Here is an 18,502-nt window from a genome sequence, read left to right on the forward strand (position 1 = left end):
CGATTTAGTAGGATTGAGGATGATAAAATATACTAAACGTATAAGCAGAAAGGCACCCGTACAAAATAAAAACATTCATGTCTTTATTTAAATGTATGTAAAATTTTCCAGTTCTTTGGTTCCTAAAACTGGTAGTTTATGTGTAAAAAATTAAATGGTTACAGGGGCGGAGCCAGACGTTGTTAACATTTGGGGCTCAGCCCAAAACTTAGGGGGGTCTGGGGGCATGCTCCCCCATTTTTTCCAATTCACCGCTGCTATAGAAGGTTTTCACGGCGCGTCATCAGACCCGAAGTCGCCATGTTGGAAGTACTCCGCATCACAACAAAGCACAGGCACTGAAGTAGATCCCGAACGGTGTTAAGGAAAATGGTTAATTATCGTTGTGTTTTAGGTTGTACCAATAGGTCAGACCGAGAAAAACATTTGGAATATTATCGACTTCCAAAAGTCCAGGGAGAGGAATGTCAGAAGTTATCAGAGGAAAGGAGGCGCTTGTAGTTGGCAAAGCTCAACCAGGATCTACGAGGGAAAACTCTGTCTTGTTCGGTCTTTAAATTGAAAAAAAAAAGACTATTGAGAGTCTGTGGCTACACCTTGAGTATCACAATGATGTCATACAGTTAAGGTTAGGTTGATTAAAGACGTTATTGCATTACTTACTTTGGCCTTCACAACACATTGGTCGTTAATGACTTGGTACTGCGTCTCCCTCACCCATCCACACACCATCTGGTTATAAGCCTCCAAACTTTTGTAGGATTTAAGGTCTTCCGCTGTGTATGGGCTCGGCGAGAAAACCAGGTAGTTAACTATATCGGGATATGCAACTGAAGGAAGACTCACCGGGTCGCCATGGATCCAAGAAGAGGGAGCCAACTTGTAGGGATCTGCACCGCCAGTGAACTGTAATTTCTCAAAATATCGCGCCTTTTTGTGGTACAAGTCCTTCCATGCTTTGCATCTTGGACGCGTTTTGATGAGCTTTTCTGTTGTTTAGACATACAGTATTAAAGTATCCAAAGTGCACAATACTCCATTACTCCATTCAGTTGTTTACACCGAATGCCTCCAATATGGCCGCGCATCCAGGTTACCGCCCAGAACGTGACGTCGGTGAAAACCCTCTATATGCAGTATTTTTCATGTAATTTGATAATAGAATGCCTAAATATATGTACATAAATGTGTACATTTGGAAAAAAACATGATAGTTGCCAAGAAAAGGTAGTAAGTAGGGAGTAATTAGCTATTTAAATTTGCTGGATACAGTGTTAAACGTAATTTGGTTTTATCAAAGACTGTTCCCCTGTAGATGTGTTTCCTGCTACTTGCTATTTAATTGGAGATGAACAGCCAATCAGAATTGACCCTTAATTCTCCAATTGGTTGGTTTTGTGGCACACTTGTAACCAATTTGAGCAAGTGTGTCAAGAGTTGAGCGCGCACAGAGTGAAAAAATAGAGAGCGAGGGAGACATGACACTTCACACGTTTATACTTGTATAGTTGGAGTGACTAATAAACATCTTGAATGTTAAGTGTGATCACCATCAAATTAAAGCTGTAAGTCATTGTTTCATTTCAAATCAAAATACATAGGCCTATGCTGTTAAAATATTTCAGGCAGTTTTTGTTCGTTTATTTTTTGCACTTTTGATTTTACATACATTTGTGCTGCACATTTATCTCTGTTGCTGTTTGGGGTCGGGGACCAACCTCTAGAGGGCAACAGCTGCATTGGCGCTGCCACGTCTACGTGCAGAAGAAGACAGATTTTGACGTCAACGCGTATGAGCATGCCTTCCACGCCCGAACATAAACAAAGGCAGGACGTTGCGCTGCAATAAACTCTACTCTCCTGGTATTTTATATGCTAACAGTACCGACAAATTGGAGAGCGACTTATTTTTGGAGCCATGGAAAAGGCATTATTGATGCGAGTGAGTGTATTTACCGACCAAGGAGGCAGGAAATACATGGAAGATGTGACCGAGGTCATAGTAGAGCCCGAGCCGGTAGAAGAAGAGCCGACCTCGGGTGAGCCAGAGGAGAGCAGTGGGGGAGACTGCACGATCAATTATCTGACTGGGGACACGCATTCAGACCGGATTGGTGAAACCGCCGTGTCCCAACCGGTTTCAGATTCATCATGTGAATCTGTGCAAAGGGAAGACCAAAGTATTTTAGTGGACACATCTTTATCGGGAGGTCAGAGCCCGCCGCGAGCTCAGGAGAGCTATGCGAGTCCTTCCCGCCGTTCCGTAGCGTTCTTCGCTGTATTTGACGGGCACGGAGGTCGCGAGGCTGCGCAGTTTGCACGAGACTATTTGTGGGAGTTCATGAAAAAGCAGCGGGGGTTCTGGTCAGACTGTGACCGGGAGGTCTGCTCAGCTATACGCAAAGGATTTGTAGCCTGCCACCACGCTATGTGGAAGAAGCTACGTAAGTTTACCATCACTGTACCAAGTTAAAGTATGACATAATGTTATCAGCTGTCAGTGGAGGCTGTCTGTTTTATGTAAATCTTCGAAAAGGCCTATCTATTTCAATTGGAACTATGTGTGTAGTATTCGTCTCTGTTGCTATTTAAATGTAAAAGTATGTATGGGGCCAACAGTTTTAGCAACCAAATGCAACAGAGCTAACGAAGTAGCAGGAGCCACCGGTTCACTCCAAACAACAAAGCCTGCCACATCGGACACAAGCAAGCAGTTACCAATTGTGAAGTCTGTTCATGTTTAAGTTCCGTAAAGTAGTCGGCCAATTTTATTGTTTTCTTGGACTCACTTTATGCGTGAAATTTCGTTACGGTTACATATTTCGTTATTACCCATTACAAAACCTATTGAATCGTGAAATAGCCAATGTGTGCTGTGTCGTACAGGCACCGGTGTTGTATCGAAGTCTGTTTACCTGTCGAGGTCTGTTCCCCCTACCTAAACCCGAACCTTAACTACGGAGGGGGGCGCTACGCATTTTAACAGGAGGGAAACGGGAAACAGACTTTGACACATCACCTGCTGTCTGCCGGGATATGCCTGGGCATGTCAGCTAGGGCTGTGTATTGGCAAGAACCTGGCGATACAATACGTATCACGATACATGGGTCACAATTCAATATGTTGCAATATATTTCGATACTGTGCGTAAGGCGATATATTGGTATTGTTAAGTATAATTTTAGAAAAACTAATATTTAAAAAACGACATGATGTTCATAAAAGTCAAAGAAGTTTACTTTAGGTAAACAATTCAGTACACAGAAAATCAAACTGCCAGTTTGGGATTGTGGTTCACAGGTTCTTAGTGAGCTAATGTTTATATGCTAAAGTAGGCCAAAGTTCAGCCATAGCTACATTGTTAGCGTCAAGCAAAAAGTCAGGCACTGCTAGGCACTGTTAGGCAAACAAAATCAATATTGCCTTTTTGAAAATCGATACAGTATTGCAAAATAAAATATCGCGATACTCAAGTGTATCGATTTTTTTTCTTACACCCCTAATGTCAGCTGTTTTATAGCTCGTCACATGCTGTCTACACACAATGTCTGTAAAGTGCATGTGTCATGTGACTTTGATTACATCAGAAAGACTGCTCCAGGACATAGTGCATTCAATAGACTAATCTAAAGGTCACAATGTTGTCGTCAGGCTCAATGCATTCAAAGAATCTTGATGGAGATTAGAAAAAGATAAACAGTCAGTCAAACAAAAGTTTTCAGTTTTAGGAGCATTTCTTTACTGCCCATCATTTTGCTGTGCTGGAATGTGTGGTTCAGATATTTACAGTACACAGTTTATAAGCAGTAAATGTTAAAGCTCAGTGTATATATATTTATTTTCCTTCTTTCATCTTCTCAGCTGAATGGCCAAAGACGCTCACAGGCCTTCCTAGCACATCGGGCACCACAGCCAGTGTAGTTTTCATACGAGGAAATCGCATGTATGTGGCCCACGTTGGGGACTCGGCAGTGGTTCTAGGGATCCAGGATGACCCCTCAGTCCCATTCATCAGAGCTGTGGAAGTCACACAAGACCACAAACCTGAACTACCCAGAGAGAGGGAGCGTATTGAAGGTCTGGGAGGGAGGTAAGGCTTATTCCACAAAACACCCTGCCTTTGCATTGTATTTAAATTGAATTGTGTTCTCAAAGGATATTTCTTGGAACAAGACAAATTATAGTTTATTAACAGTTTATTCATTCTCACGACCCCCACCAGCCCCAATCTACAAAAAAGAAGTGATTGTAACCAAAAAGCATCTCTTTTGAACAAAAGCAGATTGAAATGTTATCTTCCTCAAGGGGTAATGTCTCTTATACTGTCTGTGGCATGTCTACTGATAAGATGTTGTTTTAGTGATATGCCCCAGGATGGCTTAACCAAACTTTTATGCTTACATGACAGGGTTAACTCCACAGCTTTAAAGGGGATTTATAGTTGTGCTTTAAGTGTGACTATGTTGCAAATTGACCCTACATATGTTGCTGTATGTAATCCAGCTTTTTACATAATACAATATGTAAAGAGGGTGCATTTGATGTATTCATGTTGTTGGGAATGCAAGAAGAATGCAGTATATGATAGAGCTAGTGAGGAGAAATGCTGCTTTAAAATCATATTACAGCAAACATTAGGCCTGGGCAGTAGGGCCATGGTAACTAACTAACTAAAACTAAATGAATCATTTTTAGTATACATGGATATGTGATTATCCTTAAATGTGTGGGAGGATGCAAAGTTAATTAATTCGCAACTCAACCTGTCAGTGTAAATCAACTACTACAGAAGTGGCCGTGGTTGGAGGTTTGCAGGTAATGAAAGTAGTGAAGACCAGAAAGGCATCATTTGCAGCACCAACATGTCTGCAAAGTCTATTTGCTCTCCCTCAATGAGAGCATAAGAGAGGGCATTCACTGGATTTCAAGTTTGAATATTATTACAAGATAGATAATGTAACCACATAGTTTAACTGTATATTTAAGTAAAAAAGCAACAAAAACAAGGAAATATGCTGGTAATAAGGAAAATGACAACGCAGCTGCACCACAAAATGTACCAATAAAGTTAGATTCACCATCTCTTCTGACTTTGTCCAAGCATCTCCTGTAATTTGGTAAACACGTGTTAAAGTATTATTTTTTAATTCTATCCAGATATTCACCCTCTTCTCACAGACACCCCCGTGTTTCTTATTAACGTGAAATGGACAGAGAGGAAACACAGTCCGGTGCGGCGAGAGGAACATTCTATCACAAACACCACTTCGACACAACACAGCGCTTTATAGAGTTACTGCGGTGTCTTCCTGATGTTCACAGATTTTCCCTTCTCACAGAACTTCATCTGAATTTATTATCATTTTGTGGGGTTTTTGATTTGGAATTCCTCTCGGTGTCTCCTGTGCTGCAGTACCACTTTCCGTCAGAACTTTTAGTGATGCGCTGACAGGGGCGCTGTTTTACCAAAGCACAAATATCGCCAAAACCAACAGGGAAAAATAAAATCCTATTTTTTGTGTGGGTGCGGGCAGGAACTTGAGTGCCTCTAGGGCATGGCTTTGGCTGAGGTCTGTTCTCTGCCCTTCTAGTTGTAATGTGAAACCAAAACTAACCGGATCTAATGTATACATTGTAACAAAAACATGGATGGACTTTCAAGTCTGAAAAGGCCCTAATCCACATTAGCTTTAGCTCTTTGTACCTAATAAGCTAGCAGTTTAGTGTAATCCTTGTTGTTGCGGCCGACCCGTAATGATCTAAAACTGTCTTTCTGAAATTTGTGGATGCTTTGCTCGAAGTCAGTGGCAGCTTCTCTCTTCTCTCCCCTTCTCTATCTGCTAACAGTGTTATCAAGAAGTCTGGAGTGAACCGGGTGGTCTGGAAGAGGCCAAGGCTGAGTCACAACGGCCCAGTCCGTCGGAGCACTGTCATTGACCAGATACCATTCTTGGCAGTAGCCCGAGCTCTAGGTAGGAAAAGAAACTCATTCAAGAGTTTTTGGGCCTCAATGGTCAACAGCCATTGGTCTTCAGTCAGACCAAAGGACTAATACATTCAGAAAAACAGAGATCTATTGCTAGAGTCAGAGAAAAAACAGCCACTTTATTACTGACTTTTGATTTATTTACATTCATTAAAAATCTGGTGAAAGCTTTCCGCCATTCAGGTGATCAAATGCCTAGCAGCACAGCTTTACAAAGTGCTTTTTTACCAAACTCAGAAGACTGGCTTTTGTGCAGAATTTTTAGTGAAAAGTGAAAGAGAGGGAGGGCAGTCCCCCAGCCAGTCATCATGGAGAGTGTTTGTTGAAGGGGCTGTACTCGAAACACTGAAACGAACAGCGGGCTGGCAATTGCCTCCACACGGCTCTCACAGACTGCTCCCCAATATGTGAAATACCTATGTTGTTTCACGACCACATGCATGTGCGGCCGGACCGGCTAGCAGAACAGAGAAGCACCGACTACAACACACACAGAGGGAGTGTGACTTCATTCGCTGCTCAGAACGCCAGTACTCCGCTATATCTTTACATAGCAAATATTTGTCTGCTTCTTATGCTCTTATTAATGTTCTGAATGTCGAGTACAGAACCTTTTAAGACCAGTGGTCCTTTTAGCTAAGTTTCTCTTCTCTGCAACAGGTGATCTGTGGAGCTATGACTTCTACAGCGGAGAGTTTGTGGTTTCTCCAGAGCCAGACACCAGTGTGGTGATCCTTGATCCCAGAAAACACCGCTACATCGTCTTGGGCAGCGACGGTCTGTGGAACATGGTGCCACCTCAAGAGGCTATCTCCATGTGTCAAAACAACAATGAGGCAATGGTGAGTGGAGAGCTCCATCAGCAAAGACTCGTTTCTGTAAAGGGTAGGTTACTCTTTAGCAGTATAGCATGATAGCATTATCAATTTGGATCATTATAGATGGATGACTTCCTTTCCTACCTACCTGGATTGTCGTCTGTTGTAGACTAAACATTAGATAAGTAAACATGATCAAAATGCCCTATAATGGGGCACCTGGTTAGCTCACCTAGAGTTAGAGCGGGTGCCCATATATAGAGGTTTACTCCTCGATGCAGCGGCCGTGGGTTCGACTCCGACTTTGCTGCATGTCATTCCCCCTCTCGCTCCCCTTTCAAGTCTAAGCTGTCCTATAGAAATAAAGGCCTAAAATGCCCAACAAATAATCTTAAAAAATATATGATATTCGAATAATAATCTAACAGAAGAATGTCCACCTCATATCATGCTGCAGGCACCATGTGGGGTATCAAGTGCCCGGCAGCTTGTCAGCCACGCTCTGCTGCGGTGGCGCCAGCGCATGTTGCGTGCTGACAACACCAGCGCCATTGTAATTGCCCTGCAGGAGCCTGGGACCTCCCAGGACACGCTGCACCATGAGGAGGTGCTGCTGGACCTAGCCAAGGTGTCCCAGTGTCCTCCTACCTCCATATCCCGCGCTGACACTCCTCTCCTTCAGGTGAGTGCAGGATGACAACAAACACACACAAAGAAAACACAATACACTCTTATTTTGAAATTGTTGTGAAAAAGAAATGATTCAGAATTTATTTTGCACCCAAGAATTTCCATATGATGAACGGCAATGTGGGACATTGAGACATTATTAGCGAGTGTAACAAATTAAAGCTTGTACCTTTTTTTTTATTTAGAGAAGGTTTTGGTTTAATTTTCAACATTTAGAAAGTTGAGAAAGTGTTAGTTTCCCACATAGTCGAAGCCTGATGTGAAGGTTCATAACAGAAGCATTGCATCTCCAATTAACATATGACTGACATTGTGCAGGACTAAACTTTGCAGTTTCATTTTCATACTCACCTTTAGTGTGTACAGGGGGGGCATTAGACAACACCTTACCCGTGTCTAGACAGCAAGCGTGTTTTTTACTCAACCTTTTTCTTCTAACTAAATCTCTACGGTTTGAAGTTTAGTTTCTTATGTGAAACTAAACTCTCCTACAACTTAGCAAAGAGGTACAAGTGATGTGGATTCTGTGTTTGGATCTGAAATGTGCGTTGTAAACTAGCTCTAGTTTCCAGACGTTTTACTGTCACATCACATGGTCCTTTGCCATGAGCAGTTGCAAAGTAGTTCCACTCTGCTTCCACCAACATCTTCCAAGTGAATTCAAAGGTTCTGGAAGGCTTGTATTGTATTGCTGCACAACCATCTGAGAAGCAGAACACCTTACCTTACCTTGTAGCTTTCTTTCAAAATAAGACATGCCTTTTAAAAGGGATGGACAGTAGGGGTGTCGGGGGTCAGGCATTCTGAAAATGCAGCATATGAAACATGCTGATATTTTCCCCACTGTCCCTCCAACAACATTGATGATCAAAAAAACGTATGTTTATTTTTGAAGAAGAAATCTGTGTCTTTAGGAGGGGTGGTCATCCAATATGGGTAAACTTTTAGGGCCCCTGTATCCTGAAGGGACTCTACCAATCAGATGGGTCATTTGAGTCCGACTGCCGGCAGTGCCCGCCTTCCGATTCAACATGTCAAATCAGCCAAAATGAAGGACAACGGCCCCTCGGACGGACGGCGGCACCGAACACACCAAACAGACTCGAGTCACTGACCTCGCCAGACTGTCCGACGGCCGATTATCGGCTTTGTGTGTCTCGGGCTTTAGTCAGCTCATGCAGAAGTATCAGACTGCTTTTCTGTTTAAGTAGACATAAATTGTTTTGTGTGGGATTGTGAAAATTGAAGAGTTCAAAGGTGAATTATCTATATGTATAAGTGCTGTAGTTATTCTCACTGGTTGTTGTTGTTGTTGAACCTGTTCTCCTGCAGCGGCCTCAAGAGGAAGACTCTCCCTCGGCCATGTGTGAGCTCCTCCCTGCCTTGGAGCGACGGGACGGCCTATCGGGAAGCAACAGCCTGTACCACATGACTCTGTCTGACGCGTTCACCTTGACTCCACTGGGTCCTAACAGTAGTGCTGAGCTGCCCAGTCAGTCCAGTCCCACTGACAGGACAACTGGCAGCAGGACACCCAACAGCAAAAGAACTATTGACGGCTCATCATCAGGCCTGTCGGCTAAGAAGGCCAGACGCAGGACTGCCGACAGGCTGCCGCTGGTTCAACACAACGCAGAGAAAAAACAGAAGGATTCCAATAATGTCTCCCCTATTCTCCAGAAGCATAACAAGCCCACAGTGTGTGTGTGCTGAAACACACACAGACACATCAACCTGCCGCCTCCCACTATCAACCTTGTCTCCAGCGGCATTTCTGTTCCTCATGTTTGTCCTGCACATTCTCTCAGTGCAAACCAGCCTTGCTGCAGAGGTTGTGGAAAGACTTTTCTCCGTGCTTAGCACCAGTACAATAGTCTTTTGAAAACTTAAGGACTGCTAATTTTCACAAGACCTTTTGTGTCTTGTTTCAAAATACCTTCCTGAAATGCTGATTAAATGTGTCCTACGCCACCTCTTTCTGGTAACGGTTGTAAGAAATAAGTATGGCTAATGATGCTAGTGTAAATATAATGCGTTTTATAGTTCAGTATTGAGTACGTCAAACTGTTCATTTAAAACAAATATATATTTTTTTAAACCTTCTTTTATTGTTCGATGATAAAACATGAAAATTTAGATGAGCTCCACCACAGCTTTCATCTCCTTTTCACTCCATATAACATTGTGTGCACACCCTGTTACAAACATATTTATGTGTTTTTATTCTCATCATTTTATTTAATCGCTGGAGATTTGTCTTGAATTTAAACTGAAGGTGCTGCTACAGTCACAAACCAGTAAGCTACTACATTGTGTATATTGATATATAAATATATTAGTGTTAGCAGTAGCATTTTTTTCTTCTTTGAGAGTATGCATGTGGCATAACACATCTGCCCCTTTTGAGGTTTCAAATCATGGAAGGTGTTTTTAAGTTGTAGTAGTAGATCCACTCTCTAGTCATCATCATATTACAATGTTGTTATTTGTAATGACACATTACAGTTGAGATATTTGGTGTAATCTCTTCCCCTTAGCCAGCTTCAGCCATTCATACATCAGGTAATCATTTTCTATATTTCTGACAATGCCCTTCAGCAGCCTTCTGCTGTTAGCAGAAGTTGGTATGTCTGCCTCTACAATGATGGATTTTTCCCTCTGAGTTTGGTACGTCCAGGCTCTAAAAAAACAGACTTTTGGATCTGAGAAACCGACACAAAACCTTATGTTTACAATCAATGTTTTGTGCTGCCAGACTTCCATTGTGGCTGCACTGGATGTATCAGTGATGTCACATTGTCTGTCCAACCATACATCTGTGAGAAAAAGTTATTGCACAAGGCTCATTTGTGAGTAAACACACAATGCATGGACTTCCTAAGAGAATATTTTTGCACTATTATGGTGACCTAATTATCTTTGATAAGAGTGTTTTCTTTGAAAATGATGCAACTAGTGAATGAGATGATTTGAGTCTCACAGCAAATGTAGGATATTTGAGGTAAAATAAAATAATTTTAACTTTCATAAGTAGAAGAGAATCCTCATTAATCTGAGTAGCCCCCTTTCACCTCTGATGGTTTTGTTACAGAACAGACCGTGTATGATTTAGATGAGAAATATTCACTGCAAAATAATAATGACCATTACACAAATATAACAGATGTCTCAATCTTTGTAAAACCTTGTTACATGATGTATTTTCATTGAGCCAAGTGCAATTTCTAACAGAAATAAGTAACATTATGGATTGGTTAAAATATTGTACAAGGAGTGATAATGTTGATGTTTGACACGTTCTCTCTGTGAATACAGTCTGTAATCTTTGCTCGGGGTTATATATGTTTTTTTTTAAGATTTCTCCTAAATCTTAGTATACTCATTTACTTTGTTGAATAATGACATCCCTGATTCGGATGGCTGCGCTAACAGCCTAAAGTGCATGTGTACAGTGTAAATGTGAGCAACACTTTGGAAATGAACCTATTTAAATAAAAAGCACTCTGAAGTCCAGTGATTACTATGCTTTGCAAGTACTGTAGATAGTGACTTATTCTTAATTGTTAATGCCTTATGCATTTATAAGAGTGTAAAATGTAATAGCCCACATTCACATCTTACAAAAATATGTCACATACTTGTATTTTTCATACCGAAAGCATTCATATTTGTCACGTTTTCACCTTATTCTGCTGCTGCCAACACCATCTAATGTTTTAATCTATATTTTATATTTTTGCTTTTTATCATACATTACTACCTTGTCCATTACAAGTACATTATCCTGTTTGGTACAGTCCTATACAAAATATATATTTTTTGTTATCACTGCCCCATTACTATGTCCTGAAGCAATTAAGATTTTTCCATTGAGATCCTTATCAAATCAAGATAAAACGAGCAGGAAACGGAGGTATAAAAATTTGGACTAACCTGTGAAACACTGGAACACCGGGCCCTATCAAGACTGGGGCCCTTTTAGGGTTAGGGTTAGATCCATAGACGGTATATATTTTAGGTTAGATCCACGCTTGGGCGCTATGCGGATGTTTACAAATGCAACTTCCGTTGTGTGTGTATTTTGGTCAAACGTCAAGTTGCAACCAGCAGGCCACACTGACTTTTCGAAATAAAAGCGTAAAAATGTCCACTTATTACAAGTTTGGTAATTTTACGTACTACGTACGTAGTGAAATCGTGCAGGATAAGAATTTATACTCCAAAGTATTTTTTTAAAGAAAATACAGAAAGTGTGCTTTTTTAATTAATAGTGGCTCACAAAAATATTTTATTTTATAAGCAACTGTAGGAACACCTAACGTGTAATATGACTAGCTTCCTTTCAAGTACTCAAATGTGATTTTTGAGAGCGGGAATAATCATGGGGAGAGCAGGGGGCACCTAAACAGCTTGTGCTCGCTAAATTGGTCGCTTAGCTATATTGTCAGAACATTTTGACAGTAACGTTACTGGTCACCAGTTTAACCATGGGATATGAATACCAGTAATGAATCAAAGTAACGGTGGCCAACTTAGCATTAGCTAGCTCTTTCTAGGCAGTCAGTTAAGCTTAACGTTACAGCTGTCTCTCAACTCTTTGTTAGGTGACAACTTACACAGACAGCCAACAGGTGAAAAATGACGTCCGTTAAACTGTCGGCAAATTCTTAACAGTATTTTACTTAAGTGTGTTAGCTAGCTAGTTAACATAATGTGTTACAGTACCTTAGCTTGTGAGTTAATATGTTGCTGTAAGTGACAATGGCTTTAGTCACATTAACGTTACACTGAACGAACATGTGTCTGTATAATATTTAAGCAATAGCTCACTTCATTCCGTGATATGTTGTGATTGTATCACAGCTAAGGGGCGTTTGTTCGGCCTACCCTAGCAGCTAGCACATTTCTTTAACTTAACGCTAAAGAAAGACACACAAACAAACTAGACCAGCAACTAACAGATCGAGGCAGCGGCAGTACAACTCTCGTGTTCTGACAGGTAAAATTACTTTTTGTCAATGGAGTTTGCGTTGAAGAGATAACTGCTTCGGTTTCCCTGTCGGAAAGGGCATGCTAAAGCAAGCGGTGAAATATTCGTAAACTTAGAGAGATACTTTGCCGATTTTAAACCAGGCAGGTACTGTGTGTGCAGATCAATAGCTTCCCTCCATAGCAACAGCTATCAGTTTGTTAGTCTAACGTGTTTTCTTTCTCAGAGCGGAGTAACACTTATTTTACAAAGAAATTAGATGTCATAGCCGTTGTATATGGTTTTTATATCACATCTATGAATCAATCAGATTGCTTTATTTGAGCTACCCGTTTTATACGTATCACATGTTTATTTTTTGATATTTCTGTGGAGCAGGGACAGGAACATGGCTACATCCTCAGTGGAGTACACCATTGGAGGTGTGAAGATCAACTTCCCTTGCAAGGCATACCCATCCCAGCTGGCTATGATGAATTCAGTGAGTAAACCCTTCACCACTTGATAAACTAACCAGTTAATGTTGAGTGGACTTGCATAGCATGTGGACCTGCTATAATTGAAAGGGGATTATTGGGTTGCCATACAAATAATACTAAGGTAGATTAGGCAAACAACCATTCACACACACAATACAACACACACCCACAGGCAAGTTTTCAATTCACCTAACCTGCATGTCTTTGTGCTTTGGACAAGTGGAAGAGTCCTGCGCAAACACAGGGAGAGCATGCAAACTCCACACAGAAAAGCCCCAGATGGCCTATTAATGTCAGTAGATCTAAAATCATGCTTTGCTGTCTAATGGCACAGATTGATGCAGTATGTAGAACCTGAGTCAAACCCCTAGTTACTGAAGGTAAATATGATAGCTCATATATAATTGGTGAGTAGAGTACACAACCCGTTTATGCCTTGGACTGTGTTGTTGTTGTTGTCTTTTAAAATGATGCATGAAAAAGGTACAAATACCCTCAGAATGAAAACACCCCACTAGTACTTGAAGTTAATTAAATTAGGGGTGCACGATTCAGAAAATGTCACGATTCAATTCGATATCAATTTTTGATTCAGAAACGATTCTCTATTTAAAAAAAAATGATTCACAGTATGTAAATGTAGTTACTTTTCCCATGGGATTGCAGTAGACATACAAAAGAAATAATAATAATATGAAAAAAAAATTGAAAAGAAAAAAAAAATTATTTATAATTTATAATATTTATTAAATAATTCTATGAATTGATTTTTGACTCGGTAGAGCTTGAATCGCGATACGAATGTGAATCGATTTATTTTTTGCACACCCCTACTTGAAATCGTGTAATACTATGTGTGAATTTGTCATTTAGTGATTGTGTCTGTACCTTATCTGCAGATCGTACGAGGGCTGAACTATGGGAACCACTGTTTGCTGGAGAGTCCCACAGGAAGTGGAAAGAGCTTGGCTTTGCTGTGCTCGGCTCTGGGATGGCAGCAGGCTCAGTTTGGTATGTCTGCTCTGACTGAGAACAAAGAAACAGAAAACAATTGTATAGGCATGTAGGCCTACTTGTGTCCATAAACAGATGAAAAAGCGTTGGTGCACAGATAAATTAGAGCAGAATTGTCTTTTGCACGCAGTGTCACTTGGGTGTTTTCCATGTTGTGTGTTTTTGTGTTGTTGTAATGGTGTGGTATACTGGCACTTTAAATTTGTGGTTTCCTGGTCTTTAAGCAGTTAAAGGTGCCGTAGGTAGGATTGTGAAGATCCAGGACTTAGCCAAACAGTTTGAACATTTACAACTTCTCAGTCCCTCCCCCCTTTCCGCTAAAGCCCAAAACGGTCTCCTAAGCCCCTCCCCCCACAAGTTAGAATGAATGCGTGTGCATGAGCAGTGATTGACAGGCAGTTAGACACCCCCCCCCTGGCCCTGATTGGTGCATCTGAACAGGGAGTGGTGGATTTTTGCAAATTGCACTACAGGTTGTAGGTGGAGCCAGAGGAGCTGGATTTTGTTTTAAATGACCTGCTTCATGTAGTTCTACTGGAACATAGGGTCAGTTTCAGCAAATATGACAGTTAGTTTTATAAGTCTTACCTACTGCACCTTCAACTGTTTGTTAACCGTAACCACATTGCAAATGTGTTTCTTTCTCACTACCTTCTTGTTTGTAAATATCTTTGTTATGTCGATAAGGCCTATGGCATGTACTGACGGAGAGTCAATGGCCCTGATAGTTATATCTGTGTTTTATTGTGTGATGGCAGCTAAACTACAAGATGGAGGAAGCCTTGTGGAGAACAAGAGCCAGTCAGATAAAAAGTGTGGAGACTATAAGAAGTCAGATGTCACCACCCCCTGTCAGTGTGTGTGCCACAACAATGCCAGCAGTAAAACGGCTACAACAGCAGCCACACCAGCTGTTGTGGACCTCACCGTGTCACCCTGCAAAGACACGTCACAGCCGCTACCTCCAGCACTTGAACATAGTAAGTCCTTCATTTTATTTGTGGTAGCATTTGAAACATGCATAACTGTTCTTTTTGCCTGTCTCCCCCGAAGCACAATTTAAAATAGAGAGACATGGATTTTTTATTTTTTTTTGGTTTTGTTTTACTGGATTCTAGGGCTGCAACCAACGATCATTTTCAGAATCCGTCGATTATTTTCTCGATTAATCGATTAGTTGTTTGATCTATAAAAATGTCAAAACATGGTGAAAAATGTGGATCAGTGTTTCCCAAAGCCTAAGATGACGTCCTCAAATGTCTTGTTTTGTCCAAAACTCAAAGATATTCAGTTTACTGTCACAAAGGAGAGAAGAAACTAGAAGATATTCACATTTAACAAGCTGGAATCAGAGAAATCTTATTCTTTTTAAATAAAAAAATGATTCAAACGATTAAAGGAACACGCCGACTTATTGGGATTTTAGCTTATTCACCGTAACCCCCAGAGTAAGACAAGTCGATACATACCCTTCTCGTGTCCGTGCGTGTTGTAACGCTGTCTGACGGTTCCACCGGTAGCTTAGCCTAGCACAGAACCTGTAGGTAACTGGTTCCAACTAGCCTACTGCTCCGAATAAGTGACAAAATAACGGCAACATGTTCCTATTTACACGTTGTGATTTGTAGAGTCACAGCGTGTACAAAAAACAACGTAACATGAGACACAGCCATCTTCTAACCGTAAACAAACTGGGATCTATATTCTCCGAAGGCGAAGCTCTGCTACTTGGGCGGAGTGATTTGCTTTGCAGCAAGCCTTTCTGAGAATATAGTAACACTATTGTCTGTTCCTGTGTTGTTGCTATTGATTAGATTTAACTTTATTGCATAGGCACAGAGTACAGAGACAACAACACGTAGATGTACAAAGTCAAAGCTACTTTGATTATTTTGTCACACACACATAGCTCTGAGTGAGGTTCAACTGGAAAAAGTTGGATCGACCAGTGTTGGATTTTTGTCTCTCTTTTGTCTTTAGCATTACGCAGCTGGTCTTAATCTTGTACCTCAAGCAATATGTTTTTGCTGGTCTTTAATCTTACCATAAAATTAATTTCCGTTACTGTATCATCAACATTTTTTGTGTTTTAGTGCCGTTACCTGAGGAGTCGCAGCCCAAGGAACAGTCTATAGCCTCTCGTCTGTCTCAGAAGTTCCAGTCTCTCCTCAGCTCTGGCCGCGAGAAGGACGACGATTTCCAGCCCGATAAGAAACGCCTTCGCACTGCTGCCGAACACAAGGTAGATGCTTTGTATAAACTGTTGTACATTTATACTGAATGTACTGTATACCAAATTTAAAGGGTGAATATGTAACTTTTTGGCTGAAAAGACTGGTTTCACAAGCCAAAAAGCAGTGGAATTCCAATATTTAGTATTACTTCTGCACTGTGCGGTAGAGTGATTCCCTAATTAGCAAACTTAATGTTTTCATATTGTGAAAGTTGCACCTTAATTATGTCAGTGACAGACCATTTTAAGTTAAGGGAATGCAAGAGGTGAGGTGCTATGCCAGATCAATCATTCTCTCATTAAACATTACATTTGGACATAATTGACAAATACAAAATAGAAATATCTTAAATCTTTGTCAAAATAACTTATGTGGAGTATGGGGGTGACCCCGAATAGTAAAATTTTTGATGCTGGGCGCCCGGATAGCTCAGTTGGTAGAGCGGCGCCCATGTATAGAGGTTTACTCCTCGACGCAGCGGCCGCGGGTTCGACTCCGCCCTGCGGCCCATTGCTGCATGTCATCCCCCCCCCCATGTCTTCAGCTGCCCTATCAAAAATAAAGGCTGAAAATGCCCCAAAAATAATCTCATGATAATATTGGATGCTTCGATCAAAGGAGCCTGATGCGACTGCCAATCTCAGGCGAATCTTCACAGAGCCCTTATGAGACGAGGATCATGCCATTTTGGCTATATGGGGGTGCTCGATGTCTGATTTGACATAGAACTATCTGTTTTCTCCCAGTAAGTAAATATCAACATATAATGCTGTAAATAAAAATGTGAAAAGAAAGAAGTCTTTTAAAAGTGAGTAAATAAATCTAACCGCCCCATGACAGTTAAGTTTCACTTTCCACGATCCGTGACCGATGAAGGAGCATCTTGGCGGCAGAGTTTTTAAACCTTTTGAACTGAAAATGTCTGGGAAAAGAAAATCTAAAGTGGGGTTGCAGTTTGAAATAGTAAAAGATGATCCAAAGTAAGATGCAAGTTGTGAATTCCGAATATGACGATATTCCGAATTTGATACAGGTCATGTAAACCACATATTCCGACTGGATATTCGGAATAAGGCCTTTTTCCGAATATAGCATTTTCCGATTAAGACGTGGGATATTCCGGTATTATTCGGGTTTCAGAGGCATTGTTTGGACATGTAAACGGCGCGTTCGGAATATGCGTCTCAATCGGGGTTTTCACCGCACGCTTATGGTCAGCTCCGTGCGTTGCTATGGTTGCTGTACACAAACCAACCAGCCAACAGTTTGCAGGACTGGAGACCCTAAAAGAAGGAGAAGCACCGCTACTTTTAAACATGATCAAAGACTTGGGTATCAACAGGTTTTTGAATATGCTCAAACATCGCTACGGCGACCTTTTCAAGAAGCTGGTTGAAGGAATGAAAGAGGGACGCTGTGTTTGCACGGTCTAACATGTCTGCCGCCGCGGGTAAACTTTGAAAAAAATCCTGTTTTGAACGGCTACACGTAAACGGGAATATTAGTGGAATATTCACTTTCATTAACCATGTAAACAGCCTAGTCTTTTTCGGAATAAGGGCAAAAACCAGAATATTATGTGCATGTAAACGTAGTCAATGAAAGGCAAGACTTGATGATTCTGATTCGACAATGTACATTCTTAGTCGGGGACCCCCCTAGTGTAGTATCTCCTGACAAATCTGAATTGTATGCAGTTAGACCCAAGCTAAATGTTGCATAATACAACATGTGGGCTAAATGGGTCAATGTATAGTATAAATAGTTTCCAAACCAAAAAATGTTTAATCAAAATACTTCCAATAGCTGTCTTCAGACGTCAATTTAGCTTCTGATTAGCGTTTTAGAAAATGTATCTGCATGGGTGCCCCCATGTACAGAGGCTCGGTCCTTGCTGCAGTGGCCGCAGGTTCGGTTCCGCCCTGCACCCCTTTGCTGCATGTCATTCACAACACACCCCCTCTCTGTAATCTTCTCAAACATAGACAATCATTTTTTTTTGCACTCTTTGCACATTTATACTGTACATTTGATATTTTATATATATCTACTGTAAATTAGTTTTTAATATATATGTTGTCTGTATAATATATGTTGTTTGTATATCTGGAGTTTGTAACAATAATAATTTCCCCTTGGGATTATTAAAGTATTTCTGATTCTGATTTCTCCCCCCCCCCCAACCCCCCTTGCCTAAGCTGTCCTATCAAATAAAGGCCCAAAAAAAATCATAAAAAAAAAAAAAAAAGTATCTGCATATGCAGATATGTGTTTAAGGAGCTTAGCATCA

General features: G+C 41.0%; 2 protein-coding genes across 5 annotated transcripts in view; both read left to right on the plus strand.

The window, feature by feature from the left end:
* Positions 1–1,787: 1,787 nt before the first annotated feature.
* On the plus strand, positions 1,788–11,008 carry LOC144515790 (protein phosphatase 1D-like). Its single transcript, XM_078246911.1, has 6 exons — positions 1,788–2,444; positions 3,863–4,091; positions 5,849–5,973; positions 6,648–6,829; positions 7,263–7,487; positions 8,828–11,008. The coding sequence occupies exons 1-6, from the start codon at positions 1,919–1,921 to the stop codon at positions 9,206–9,208; spliced, it is 1,668 nt and encodes a 555-aa protein (XP_078103037.1). The 5' UTR covers positions 1,788–1,918; the 3' UTR covers positions 9,209–11,008.
* Positions 11,009–11,840: 832 nt separating this feature from the next.
* The window catches only part of brip1 (BRCA1 interacting helicase 1), a 48,472-nt gene continuing 41,810 nt past the window's right edge, over positions 11,841–18,502 (plus strand). Inside the window, exons 1-5 of one of the 4 annotated variants that reach the window (XM_078246915.1) lie at positions 11,841–12,494; positions 12,861–12,966; positions 13,864–13,975; positions 14,737–14,958; positions 16,072–16,220. In XM_078246915.1, the coding sequence (XP_078103041.1) occupies positions 12,874–12,966; positions 13,864–13,975; positions 14,737–14,958; positions 16,072–16,220 (576 nt within the window). In that variant the 5' untranslated portion in view covers positions 11,841–12,494; positions 12,861–12,873. The remainder of the gene's footprint in view (positions 12,495–12,860; positions 12,967–13,863; positions 13,976–14,736; positions 14,959–16,071; positions 16,221–18,502) is intronic. The other 3 variants (XM_078246913.1, XM_078246916.1, XM_078246912.1) reach the window with 3 other exon arrangements.

The sequence above is a fragment of the Sander vitreus genome, chromosome 3, assembly GCF_031162955.1.
Source record: "Sander vitreus isolate 19-12246 chromosome 3, sanVit1, whole genome shotgun sequence".
Lineage (NCBI taxonomy): Eukaryota > Metazoa > Chordata > Actinopteri > Perciformes > Percidae > Sander > Sander vitreus.

What these genes read in the sequence shown, in the direction of transcription:
- LOC144515790 (XM_078246911.1), top strand. Translation starts at nt 1,919, where the DNA reads ATGGAAAAGGCATTATTGATGCGAGTGAGTGTATTTACCGACCAAGGA. An exon ending in ATTGAAGGTCTGGGAGGGAG is followed by an intron (nt 4,092 to 5,848) that starts GTAAGGCTTATT and finishes ATCTGCTAACAG; the next exon opens with TGTTATCAAGAAGTCTGGAG. An exon ending in CTGACACTCCTCTCCTTCAG is followed by an intron (nt 7,488 to 8,827) that starts GTGAGTGCAGGA and finishes GTTCTCCTGCAG; the next exon opens with CGGCCTCAAGAGGAAGACTC.